Source organism: Typopeltis vanoorti, chromosome 3 (assembly GCF_054136105.1).
Source record: "Typopeltis vanoorti isolate ZY-2024b chromosome 3, IOZ_Tvanoo_1.0, whole genome shotgun sequence".
Classification (NCBI taxonomy): domain Eukaryota; kingdom Metazoa; phylum Arthropoda; class Arachnida; order Uropygi; family Thelyphonidae; genus Typopeltis; species Typopeltis vanoorti.
In genome coordinates this window covers 118,412,383-118,426,911 of record NC_143551.1, presented here as the reverse complement: position 1 = coordinate 118,426,911, position 14,529 = coordinate 118,412,383, and the positions used below count along the sequence as shown (strand labels likewise).

Sequence of the window (14,529 nt, the reverse complement as noted above, 5' to 3'; positions counted from 1 at the left end):
TGATTAGATTATATAACATTATTAAAAATAGTAATTTATCATTACTACTCTTTATCAACAATTTTCTTCTGATTTTTTATTATTAATTATCTGTCAGGCCTAAAACATGAGCAGCAAGACCTTTATGAGATACTGAGTTATTTACCTATTATACTTGAAATATACAGAGCACAATAACTATTAAACAGATAATACTGAATGCTTATAAAATAAAATTTAGATAAGGAGCAGGTTCTTTGCATGAAGAGTGGTTGGTGTGTGGAATGTGTTGCTTGATAGTGTAGTGAATGCAGATACATTGAATGAGTTTTAAGCATGGGCTTTGTGCATAACAGTGTTTGCTTTCCACAATGAGTCTTGACTCCATCAAAGTATAGTGCAGTGATGGCGAACCTTTTTACCCAGGTGTGTCAAAAACTTTTTTTTTTCAAATATTGATGTTGTTGATGTGCCACTTGCATACATGCATTATGAATGTAACTACATAATCATAAATGGTGACTTATACATATCATATTAGGCTATTTATTTAATAGGACATTGATATAAAATCTATGAATTCATATTATACAATTAATTTAATAAACTGAAATTACAAACTTACATTACATTTAATGACTTTTCTGTTGCTGACTACTGGTAGAAAGTTCTTTCAATGAACAAACCTACCTTCGCCTTAACTGAGAGCGATCTTACACGATTTATCACAGTTTTTTCATCAGAATACCAATATTTTTCAACATCCAAGGCGTGTCACCTGAAACCCTCAAGTGTGTCAGTGCTGACACGCATGTCATAGGTTCGCCATCACTGGTATAGTGTTAATAATGATAAGATTTTAGGATTACATAAGCAAATTTCTTGGAAAGCATCGTAATGACAATTAACTTACATTAGTTAGTTCCTTCTTCTCTCCAGTAATGGTGGATGTAACAATAACTACAATCTTAGGATTGACTACACTATTCAGGTTGGATCCAATTACTGTCAGATTAGTTCCTCCACTAAGCAAAAGAACAGAACAAAACAAAACAATTATTATTTTGTTTACTATTTTTGTTTAATTAATTATTGCAAACCACTGAGTATAAAAGTAATACACAATATGCTAAGTTGACTATCGTTGAATAGTCATTGGTTACAAGGCTGGTTGACTAATAGGAGCTAGTGAGTTTGAGTTGGGCATGGAGATACAGTGTTCTAAAAAAAAGGAAGGTGACAAATTGGGTTCCACAGGATTCTGTTCTGGGATCACTGCTATTTAGCTTATATATATATTAATGAAGTAGTTCACAGTGTGAAAGGAGATATTTAGTTGTTTACTGATTATTGTTATGACATGATGCCTCCAAGGAATCCAAGGACTCATCATGGAAAGGCATTCTACTTCATTAAAGACATCTCATCCTCTCCACTACTACATAATTCTCCTACTATGACACTACTACCATCAATGCCGTCTACTACCCATTATCACCAATGACAGTAATGTTTGTCTGTAAATTGCATGTGTTCTGAAGTGTGATTTATCTATACACAGCATGAAAAACACGAGTTTCCAGGAGGAAAAAAACCCTGCTACCACCGGATGAGATCAGCTAACTCACCTTCAATTGAAAAAGCCCATATAAGGATTCCCGATGATGCTTAAATTAGGAAGAGCAATGTCAGGAAATTTAATGTGTTATTGTTACGAGGTGATTTGAATAAGTTGGTGCTTTGGGCTGAAGAATGGGATATCACTTCAATGTTGCTAAGTGTAAAGTTATGCACTTTGGCCAGAGAAAATGGATGAGGCTTACCACATTGGAGGAACTTTGCTTAAGAGATGGAGGAAGCAACGAATCTGGCATCTTGGTGGATAGGGAACTGAAGTTCAGGAGACACATTGTGAAAGTTCTAGGAGTTACTCAAAACATCACTGCTATAATGCAAAGAATGCTGACATGTACAGATAAGGAGGTGATAGTTCCACTCTGTAAAATCTAATTAGGCCTAATTTAAATTTTTGTGCATAGATCTGCTCTCCTGGTTATACTAGTGATAGAGAAACATTGGAGAAAGAGTGTGCGAAGGTGAATAATTAAGACTCTCAGGGCTATGCATTTTTTATTTGATTTTTATGGTGCAAAGACATCAAAGGTCATACTGCACCAGGAGACAGGTCACAGAAGTACATATGGTAATTGGTTAGTTGGACAATCACAACCCTACATGCTCTTGGCAGGATTCGAACCTACAGCCTCTTGGCTGGAAAGTGGATATGCTAACCACTCAGCCAACCAGGGATCTGAAATTGAGTATGAAGACAGATTGAGGGAATGTGGTCTTCAGAGTTTGGCAAATACAGATAGGAGGAGGAGGGTATGATATGGTTGAGACATATAAGTTGGTAAGAGGAGCCTACCAAATAGATAGAGAGGAATTATTGCATAGAATAACGGGTGATGCAAAAACAAAAGATCATCCCTGAAACGTATCATATGAGTAAAGAGGGAAACAAAAGATTTTTTGCTTGGTGGATAGTGAATGAGTGGAATGCTTTGCCAGAGTGGGTGGTGAGTGCTCTAATACTGAATGTGTTCAAGGAAAGGTATGATGGTAATTGTGGTCTGATAGTGTTTGATCTCCCACAATGAGTCTTTTGACCCCCCCCATGTCGGCTTAGAAGTAATACTAATACTATAATAATAAAGAATTGGACAGATGATATTATTTGAATGGATTTTGTTAAGAATAATACACTTATTTCAGTAATCTGATCACCTTTTATAATGAAGTAACAAGAGTAGTTAATGAGGAAAATGCATGTGCTGCATTTTTTGGCAAGAGAGGGAATTAATATGAACCTGGGAACAATGTCATAATTATTCAAGGCTAAAGTGCTCAAAACATAGGTGATGAGCATTCCTACACTAGTCAAATTCACAATCACAAGACTGTTCCAGTTTCAAAAAGGAGCGGTAATATTATTGTGAATCTGAGATTATCATTAGGAATATTTATGATTATTTCAATGTTATTAAGTGTGATTGGTAGTAATACCAATTAATGCAGATACTGGGAAACACAAAATGAAATAAAGCTTCTTTGGATCAATAAATTTTTTTGAAGGCATCCAAGACAAACAGGACTTTATGAAGCACAAAGAGACTGCTGAGATACAAGCAGAAAGAGAAAGAGAGGTAAGGGTCTGATTTGAAGCTGGCACATAGCTTAGCAGAACACAGAACTAAGCTGACTAATTTCAGAAATTATTAAGTAGCTCAGTGATTACTAAACTCCCATTAAAGTCATGATTTCTTCTGAAAGAATATATCCTGAATATACCACAGAAGAACGAAAATTATGTTCCTAGAAAACGATTTTATTCTTTACACATTAATGAAAAAGGAATACAAGGTATACATAATGTTTATAAATAATTGTTTCTTCAACAAAACCCAGCTACTCACCTTACTGTTGTTGTTGTAGGATATATTCTACTTATCTTGGGATCAGGCATATATGTAAAGAATGCGTTTTGTTCACCATCTTCTTTATGGAAGAAATCTAAAATAGAGTTCTCAATAAGCATAACAACTGGTCCAGTAGAATTCAACTCTCTGTATGAATCAGGTAAACGTGATGTGATACATTCAGCCACATTCGGAGAAACTCTGAAATATAAATATATATAAATTTTATCTGTGCATCTTCCATAAATAACTCTAAATAATCACTTATTATTTGTTTAATTTATTTAATTTGATAAAACTCTTCTCCCTTCTCACTGACACACATTAATGCTTGTGTCCAGTATTTCACATTTCTAGCAGATAAGTTATTATGAAACTCATAATGATCTGAAGCATCTAAGTATTACTGACAGAAACTAAAATACAACAAATGATAGGACTATAAATGTAAATCCTTTTCCGCTCATTTACTCTCTTTCCTTGCTCTTCTGCCACATTCTTTAGACTTCCTCTTCCTCCTTGGCTCCCTAATGCTCTAGACTTGCTCAATTACCCATGATTGTACTTCTAACATCAACTAAGCTCTTTTCAAGTCTCCTAATCTCTCTCTCTCTCTCTCTATTCTCAACTCATTCATTGTGGCTTCTGCCTTCATAACTATCTTTATCTATCTATTCTCTCTTCTCAATTTATTTATTGTGGCTTATTCCACCTTCCTTGCCTCTTTCTCTCTTCTCAACTCATTCATTGTGGCTTCTTCAGCCTTCCTCGCTATCTTTCTATTCTCAACTCATTCATCTCTCTCTCTCTATTCTCAACTCGTTCATCTCTCTCTCTATTCTCAACTCATTCATCTCTCTCTCTATTCTCAACTCATTCATCTCTCTCTCTATTCTCAACTCATTCATCTCTCTCTATTCTCAACTCATTCATCTCTCTCTATTCTCAACTCATTCATCTCTCTCTATTCTCAACTCATTCATTGTGGCTTCTTCAGCCTTCCTCGCTATCTCTCTCTCTCTCTCTCTTTCTCTCTATTCCCTCTTCTCAACTCATTCGTTGTGGCTCCTTCCTTCCTTGCTATCTCTCTCTCTCTCTCTCTCTACTCCCTCTTCTCAACTCATTCATTGTGACCTGCTTTCCTCACTGTCTGTCTCTCTCTCTCTCTTTCTCTCTATTCCCTCTTCTCAACTCATTCGTTGTGGCTCCTTCCTTCCTTGCTATCTCTCTCTCTCTCTCTCTCTCTCTACTCCCTCTTCCCAACTCATTCATTGTGACCTGCTTTCCTCACTGTCTGTCTCTCTCTCTCTCTCTCTACTCCCTCTTCTCAACTCATTCATTGTGACCTGCTTTCCTCACTGTCTGTCTCTCTCTCTCTCTCTCTCTCTCTCTCTCTACTCCCTCTTCTCAACTCATTCATTGTGACCTGCTTTCCTCACTGTCTGTCTCTCTCTCTCTCTCTCTCTCTCTCTCCAAGCACTATACTCTGACCTAACATTCATCCATACAAGCAAACCATTAATCACAACTATATAGTACTTGAGAAACCATATTTCATTATGATTATTAACATCAGACCTCCACAGATTCAACTCATTTGGGAGGTTCCACTATCACACACACATAGCTCATCAAACTGTGCCCGAAACTCGTTCATCATGTCTGCAATCACTATACTCTCAAACAATGCATTCCACTTACCTACCACTCTACATTCAAAGACCCTACTTGTGGCCACATCCTCCTTATACAGCTACTAGAGTTAACCTCTTGTTCTATTCCTTGTCCTAATGTTGTATCCAGCCAAATAGTATAATTAGTATTTGTCTCACAAAACCAATAATATCACTCAAGTGTTAAATACTGACACATTACTAACCTCAGCATAATATTTAAATGTATGTTTTAAAATGACTTCTGAATATTATTTCCATGCCACAGATGTGCACTTCTTTATGGACACCATTTACAGAAAGCAGAAACAGTAGGAACAAAAAAATAGCAAAAACACAAATAAACAAAATTCCAACCACAAACACCACTGAAACACGCTTGCATCCAGCATGAAAAAAATTAAACACAATTATATGAAAAAAAAAAAAAAAGCTACACTGTACATTATTTAAAACACTTTTATTGGTGCAGTTCAAATATACTGCTACGTAAATGTATATCACTAATTCTGCAACCATATTAACATCCAGCTTATTCAACACTTCTAATTCAATCCCTTCTAGCTTCTGTTGTATATATCTCCCTCTCTTGTGGTCAATGCTCAACATTATTCACATCAGTATGAAATACACTGATAAGTGCTTTAAGACATCCTCTGCAGAATGTATTAAAGCACTTTGCCACTTAATTATCCATCTATGTCATCTTTTCACAATCAGATCAGTCATTTTTTGACTGTACATAGGAGAAGAACTCCTTGGATTTCCTTTGGTATGGCTGCTAAATCTCATCTAATGAAGCACTTTTTCTTTCCTTTCCACACATTACTTTTGGAACCAGCATTGTATACTCCTCATACATCTAGTCATTAGCTGCTATCTCATAATTCCTTTCGAAGTACTTCCTTTCTCCATACTGCTTGCAAAATATCTCTATTCATCCATTTCATTAATTATTTGTCTGGTTCTTGTCAATACAGATGTATGCTGCATGTGTCAGATGTATATTAGTTCATGCTTTCTGAACTCTTTTATCAGAGCTCATCCTTTGGTACTGATGTAAGTTGATCCATTATGTATGAAGTTACACAGACACACAAAAAAAATTTTAAAGAATGCTATTAATTTATATTATAAGGGAGACCGGAACGTAATCAATTTTTTGAACTACATTTTTAATATAAATTTTATTGAAGAACAAATTAACATTATTCAATTCTATAATCACCATCATTAATTATAACCTTATTCCAACGATCTACTAAGTTTAGAATTCCTTTTTTGAAAAAAGTTTTTTCTTTGGAGGCAAAAAATGATATCAAACTCCTTTGGACATCATCTTGCAAACGGAAGGTTTTATTTCTTATGCTGTGTTCTAAGGACCTGAATAAGTGATAATCACTAAGGGCAATATCCGGCGAATATGGAGGATGTGGTAGAAGTTCCCATTCTAACTGCCTAATTTTTTTCTTGAGTCATTCTTGCAGAATGTGGTTTTGCATTATCTTGCCGCAAAATTACCCCTTTTCGATTGACAAGCGCAGGACGTTTTGATTAACAATGCTTGATGTAGTCGCTCTAATTGTTCACAGTAGATGGCTGCTGTGATAGTCTTACCTTGTTCCATGAGTTCGTAATGAATAATTCCATGAATATCCCCCACCAAATGCACAACAGAACCTTTTGTGGATGAAGTCCATCTTTAGGTGTTGGAATTCGAGTTTTATTTGGAGAAAGCCACTGTTTTTTGCATTTGTTATTCTTATACAGCACCCATTTTTCGTCACCAGTTACAACTCGTTCCAAAAGGGATCATTTTGTTGTCTGGTCAACAATGAATTGCAAATTGTCTGTCTCTGTTCTTTATTGTTTTCTGACAGTTCATGCGGTACCCATACACCCTATTTAAGAACCTTGCCACTCTTATGTAAGTGCTCTTGGACAATTGACCATGATGAATTAAGTTTCTCTGCTAATTCTTGTATGGTTTGTATTGGATCTGATTCAACGTGAGTCTTAAGAGCATCGTGATCTAGAGTAAGAGGTCTTCCAGATCGAGGACGATCAGAGAGATCAAAATTTTTTTCTGCAAATCTCCTAAACCATCGCTGACGTTTGTTAACCTTCAATACGTCTCCATAAGTTGAGCAAACGATATTGGGAGCCTCGGTAGCATTCTTTCCTTGGTGAAACAAAAACAGCATACAATGACGTAAATGGTGCTCTTCAACTTTAAAGTCCACCATATTAAAAAAAAATAATCTAAGATTAAAAAAAAACAGATTTTTTCAATAGAAAAGTAATGCTAATATGTAAATAAAAATCAAATTCAATAATTTATGTGTTATTTAAGAAAAAACAATTGGCTAAAAATAACCTATTAAAAATAATTGATTACTTTCTGGTCCCCCTTTAAAAGTTGTGTCAGGAAGCACAGCCAACAGAGATATCTGATCTTGACTCATCATTATAGATGGGCTTATATTAATAATACACAATAATACACAGGATTGGTATACTAACAGGAGAAGACAACCACTAAAGTTCACGTAATTTCAAGGACCTGCACATAAGATTTTTTCTAAATATTTTAATATTAATAAATATTTTTATTTTAGAATATCATTCTTGAGAGTGCTATTTAATGCATGATGATAGTCAGTGCAGCATGTATGTTTTTATGAACTAAAAAAAAGTCAGATATAAAGGCCTTAGGATGTCTTTTGCTTTCCATAAGAAATTTGAAATCGAAGATAAAGCAATACCTGGATTCAGATTGCATTCAACAATTTTTACTAAATCTTTTTTTAAGAATTTTTAATAGAAAAGATATTAAATGGCTGTTCCTGATCTGAAACATTTAATTTTTTCCAAAAAAAAAAAAACAGTTTCGGACTTGAGGAAGTGACATCATTCTATTATTCTAAATAGCCTGCCGTAATTTCTTTTCCTCCAATCTCCCTGATACTCGTAATTTTTCAATTGTTAGGAACCCCCTTAAAAATCGACCCTCCTTAAGGGAGGAAAAGTACTTGGATTTTTGAGCACATCTGTGACTTTTTGAATTTCGTTTTGGCATGCTGGTATGTACTAAAAGTGATCATCTATAAACTTCATTTCCTCATTCGAACTTACATATCTTACATGGATTCCTATTTTTTAATTTTTTCAAATAAAAATCGATTTTGTTGATTGCACTGAACAGTGTCTATTAATAGCTTTGTTCTCTGTTTGGTTTGGCATAGGTCAGTGGTTCTTAACCTTTTTGAAGTAACGGAACACTTTTGATTATAAGAAAACTTTGGGGAATGCCAAAAGCATTAGGGTCATAAAATTAACAATAAAAATATGCATGGACTTGCCTTTTATAAAAATGGAACTTATTTTAATGCGATACTTGAGCTTGTCGGCTTATGCAGATTTCAGCAATATCAGGTCTAATATGTGATATAGCTACACTCATCTCTTTGTCTATATTAGTAAGTCATTCACGCTTTTTAGTTTTTATATGGGTTAATATTGAGAAACCAAGCTCACACAAATATGATGTTGAAAACTGTAACAAAATTTTCAGTGCTCTTGTGGAGAGAGAGCTGGTTATTCAGCTTGGACAAAAATCCAAAATTCCTCAAGAGTTATTTCAGAGAATCATTTTTAGAGTATGATCCATTGACAAGGTAATTAATTGTTGTTCTTCTTCTTCTTGTAACGAAAATTCTCAACTCAATGTATTAACTGTGCCAAATGGATTTCGTATCCAGTCATAATTGTCTGTGTTTAAAGAAGGAAAGTAAGTTGAAATCTTTTCTTTCATTGTTAAATGTTCTGTTATAACGGAAATAATTCCCTCGACATTTTTATTATGGAGCGAAGGAAACATATCTACTTATTTTTTTCTGATATGTGGTTTTTCTAAAGAGATACTTTTTTTCTGAAAAGCTAACAATATGTCAGTGGATGTCAAAATATTTTAATTTTTCTCTTGGATACTTGTATTAACGCTATTTAAGTAATTAAAAATATCGGCTAAACATGCCATTTTAGTAATACCAAATATCATTTTGAAGACATTTTACAAAAGAATCTGTACCTTCATTTTGAAAAAAAGGCTAATAATTCATTGTTAAGTTCTAAAATTTGGAATAGCACTTTACTCCTGGATAACTAATCTTATTTCAGTGTGCAAAAGCAAAGATTCGTACTTGACTTCCATAGATATGCAAAGTTTTTTTAAAAAGGCGTACTTTTAAAGGTCTTGACTTGATTTAATTTACCATATTTACAACTTGGTCTAGTACAGGTTTTAATATTGCAGGTAACGTTTTTAGAAGATGTCATGTGTCATCCTTCACCGGCAGAACACTTGTAACCAGTTTGCGGAATACAAATGTTCCGGGGGAACACCTGTTAAGAACCACTGGCATAGGCACAAATAAAGGATGTCATTTTCCCACCTTTAAGCTGAAGAGACCAATGTGCCTTCAAGCATGGAATAGAGATTTTAATTCGGGATTATCCATAGTTTGGCAGCCAAAAGAAAGCACAACCAGATATCTGGTGATCGATGTGGCCATTGGATAGATGCATCTTTATTCAATTTTTAATTTCATTTTGTATTATGAAGATATTGAGATTCAGTATGAAAGTTCTATTTCTTAATTCAAAGTTACACAATTAGCTCTTCATTTACATTGTATTGCGCTCATCTGAAAGTGAGTATCATTATCATCACTGACTTTACACAGCTTTTATTGTCCCAAAAATTGTTTTGAAATGGCTATTAATTTATTTTTTTAAGTTGAAATGAATTAAAAAAGTTGAAAAATCTTACATTTCAAGTAAACCCTGTCAACCTGGTTGGCTGAGTGGTTAGCGTATCTGCTGTCCACTCAATAAGCTGCGGTTTGAATCCACCGCGAGCATAGTTATTTAATAGTCTTTAGGTGGGAGATGAATTTCATCGCGCTGTGTGAGACACTGTGACGAGACAAGTGCCTTGAAAATTTTGCATGTTTTTTTTCTCTAGAGCAGAGTTTCTGGCCCATATCAAGAGTAAAAAAAAAAAATAATAAAAGAAATGTACTATAGGTTTATATAAACCCTTCATGGGTAGAAGCCCGTTAAAAAACCCCTTCACAATTGCATGGATTAGCATATAAGTGTGGTAATATAATATAATTTTATATGACCACACTCCGTGGTAAGACTGATTTCTTGAGTTATATACAGAAGAATAACTGCATTTATATCAGTCAGTCAAATACGTAAATTCTTTCTACTAAATTAAACCATTCACATATTTCTGTATACATAAAAAGTGTTCAGCTCACAAGACAAAGAAATAAGGATTTATCTTACCGATTCCCCTTTTTTGTTTAAATATGCACAAACATTTTGATGCAATTTCTTTAAAAAAAATTACAGTTAACTAGTGTATTCGCATATGTCATTCTCTCTTCCTTTTCTTCTTCAATTTTTCATTTGAATTCAGACTATGCTTCTCCACGTTTGTGTATACATCTTTCCTTCAACTTCTGAAGCATTGCCAAAATTTGATATATACTTCAGAGCAGTGGGTCTTAACCTTTTTAGTGATCGGTACCCCCTTGAATCTAAAAATAAGTTCTCGCATCCCTTTGAAAAATGTGTTTCTATTTCTTTATTTAGGAAATTCCATCTATTGCAAGATAATTTATTTATTGAAAAATAAACATACATTTACATATACATACAAAACAATATCTCAATTTTTAATGGCTATGTTGTTGTTGTTGTTTATTCATAATAATACTTTTGAAGCGAGGCTCCTTTTTTGAAAGAGCCATGTGTAAGTCATCGCTTGCATTTAAGCGATTTCTGGCTTTTGTTTTTATGTACAAAAGTGATCAAAATCCCATTTCACACAGGTAGGTGGTGGTGGCAAATGGTAAAAGCATCTGCAATGCTGCTTTTGCCAGCTTGGATAAGAAACAATTCTGGTGTACTCTGTACACCAGAATTGTTCTAAGTCCAATTTTTCAAATTCCATTTGAATAAGTGCATTGGCTCGTATTTCAATAAGATCATCTTTTATTAAATAGCTGTCGTCCATCGAATCTGGGACAAATAGAAATGGATCCAGTATCCATCTCTGAACTTTGCTAATATTTCCTGTGGTAAAGTATCCATGAAATGATTCACTCAATTGTTGGAGGTGTATTGCAATTACAGGTATAATTATTATTTTCTCATTTTCCAGAACGATTGAATCAAGCAAAGGAAAGTTTGCAAAATTCCCATTTTCAACTCGACGTTTCCAAATTTTTAGTTTTTCAATAAATGAAGATAATTTTTCACTAGCTGTTATTATGTTCTTACCAAATCCTTGCATTGATGTGTTTAATTCATTCAGGTGGCTAAATATATCTGCTAAATAGGCTAGTCGAAGTATTGCTTCTCTTTTTTCAAAAGCTTTAACTAAATCACAATTTTCGTTAGTAAGAAACTGTATAATTTCCTCACGCAATTCAAAAACCCTGCTTAGCATGTGGCCCTAGGAGAGCCACACTACTTCAGTGTGATAAAGAAGCACAGTATGAACAGCACCGATTCTTTGCACAAAGCACGAAAGATACGATGATTAAGCGCTCATCTTCGGATATACTTTACTACATTTACTGCAGTAGTTAAGTGTTGTTTTAAATTCTCTGGCAAAGCTTTCAATAAAGTGCATGACGGTGCAGCATGCAATGCATTATTGTAACTTGAAGTATTTCTGTCTTGATGTATGAAAAAATCCAGAATTTTTGCCCAACATTGCAGGGGCACCATCAGTGCAAATTGAGCCTACCACATTCATGGGTATTTGATGTTTCAAAAAAAAGTTTTTAATATGATTGAAAATATCAATCCCTTTTGTCGTCAATTCCAGTGGCTCATAAAATAAAAATTCTTCCAACATTTCTTTTTCCTTAATGTATCGCACAAATACCAACAACTGACTGCGATTATCAACATCAGTTGACTTGTCCAGTTGATTACTCACTTTTTAGAGGACTGGCTTTGATATCTTCTACTACTATGAACACTGAGAAAATATGAACACTGAGATCTTGAATGCACGATCGAATCACATCGTTCGATAACTGAATCTGCTGAATTTTCCTTTGTGCTTCAGAACCAATACAATTTTTGCAATTTCAAGTGTACGTGATTTTACCAATTCCTCAGCTATTGTATGACCTTTTCTTTTCTTAGCACACAGATATGCTACTTGATAAGAAGCTTCTAACAAGGGCTTTTGAACTGCTGCAATGTCAAATTTTGTGATAGTACCGCTGGTATCAAATCATGCCTTCTTAGACTTCAAGATGTTAAGATTATGGCCTGAAGATTCACCACCATGCTGATTGTTGAAATGCTCTAACAACTTTGACGGTTTAAGATTGGAGTTTGAAAATATTTTGCAACATCAAATGCATTGTGGTCGTCGCGTAGCATCTTTTTCGACATAACGAGGGTTACTACAATCAATAAAATAATAATTATAATTTTTCAAAACTTGCAGAAAACCTTTATGTAATCAATTGATCATATCCGGTATGGACTTTAGTCACTGATTAATGTTGGTAAATCAAAGAAAATTAGTATTCGTTTCTGCATCAAACCACCTCGTTAACGTTCGTACTCAGAGTATGCGAACACATGCACGTATCAACTAGTTTCTTATTGTCCTGCATGTGCTGGTAAGTGTGATGCACTGAAGCAAAGGTAGAGAGGGTAGGAGTGGGGGTCCCAAAAGTCGAAGTAGCGTTCGCTAGTTTCTCACGGGTAGTTTCCATTGCAAATTTAGAAACTCTCTCACACCCCAGGTTAAGAACCACTGCTTTATAGGGTTCTCGACTCCTGAAAATCGAAATTCATCATCGTTCGTCATAAAATACTTTTTAGTGTTTATTTTTATAGTTAATGATTTCTTTGCTTTTCTTTATTGCTCAGTTTTCAAGTTGAGCTATTTAGATCTACTTCCTACATGAAATGGAATAAAAACGATAAGTTAATAATAATAATAAGAAGATGTACATGCAATATAAAAAAGAAAGAAGAAAAAAGTGCAAGCGCAGCAAGCTTAATTTAACTTTAGTCAAGAGTGGTCTATTTGCAGTCTGTTGCTTGATGGCATCTTTCCCCTTCTAAAATGCTATCATCTACTATCTATTTCGCTAGTCCATGCCAACTTCTGGAAATCTGATTATGCTCTGGTTACTCATATAACTAACCCACGCAACATATACACCGGTTTTAGAAGCCTCCCACCGTTATAAACTTCTAATATAAGCACTTAAAACACACGCAACATTCTTCAGATAGTAGCTGTAACAACTCTTCCCAGTTAATTGATGGTGATGACTCTATGACAGGAATAAGATAAAGCTGGGGTCGTACTACTATTTTTTATACACTGTCATATCTGTCTTCTCTCTCTCTCTCATATTTTTTATCCTGTTTTGCTTTATCCAGTTCTTTCTATATTTACTATTGTAAGGATATTATTTTGGCGCACGAGTTGTCATGAGTAGAAAAAAACAGAAAGAAATTTACCTGCTTTACATCTGTTAGAGACACGTTTGTGTCTCTCAGTGTATAAGGACTTTTCAGCTGAAACCGAGTTAGCCCGTCGAGCACGGGGATGCAGGATATTTCCTGTCAAAAGCATAAACAGATTATTATTATTATTGTTGTTGTTGTTGTTCTGGGCAACTCCAAGGAGTCGACAGACTCATCGAGGGAGGCCCTAACATCATGTCAAGAACAACTTCAACATTGATACAGTATCTATCATACCTTGCCTTGAACTCATTCACGGTCGTAGCACCCACAACAGACTCTGGAAGCTTATTCCACTCATTCACCACTCTCCAAGTAAAAAACCTAGCTCTAACACCCTTGTCAACCACGCTCTTGCCCAGCTTCCATGCATGGTCCCTAGTCCTCCCACCACCAGTCATATTTTCAAAAATATCTTCTGGATCAATCTTATAGAAACCCTTCAGTAATTTGAATGTCTCAATCATATCACCCCTCCTTATAAGCCAGAGAACATACACAGTTAGCAGCAACTGGATTGATCATTCTGTCTTAGTAAAAATTAGGTTGAGTATCAGTATTACATTAATATTACAGTGATACTTACTTAAGGTCTTGACACGGAATTCCTACTACTGTAACACTATGAATCAGACCTATATGCAAGTTAATTCCATACAGTGATACATGAGTGCCTCCTGCATATGGACCATATAAAGGATATGTATAATTTAATTTAGCCACCTGGAAATAAAAAATAACAATTAGAATAGCAATATGAAGTCTGAAAGAATTTTAGTTAATGCAAAATCAATAAAAATCTAAAAATTATA

The 14,529-nt window shown here is 34.7% G+C and overlaps 1 protein-coding gene across 5 annotated transcripts in view; it reads right to left on the bottom strand.

Annotated features, from left to right (window-relative positions):
- The window catches only part of LOC150108512 (hepatocyte growth factor receptor-like), a 186,795-nt gene that overhangs the window by 68,432 nt on the left and 103,834 nt on the right, over positions 1-14,529 (bottom strand). For all 5 annotated transcript variants that reach the window (XM_090415937.1, XM_090415934.1, XM_090415933.1 and 2 more), the window contains exons 8-10: positions 14,304-14,440; positions 3,456-3,659; positions 893-1,004 (exon numbers count right to left, since the gene is read on the bottom strand). In XM_090415937.1, the coding sequence (XP_090272063.1) occupies positions 893-1,004; positions 3,456-3,659; positions 14,304-14,440 (453 nt within the window). The remainder of the gene's footprint in view (positions 1-892; positions 1,005-3,455; positions 3,660-14,303; positions 14,441-14,529) is intronic.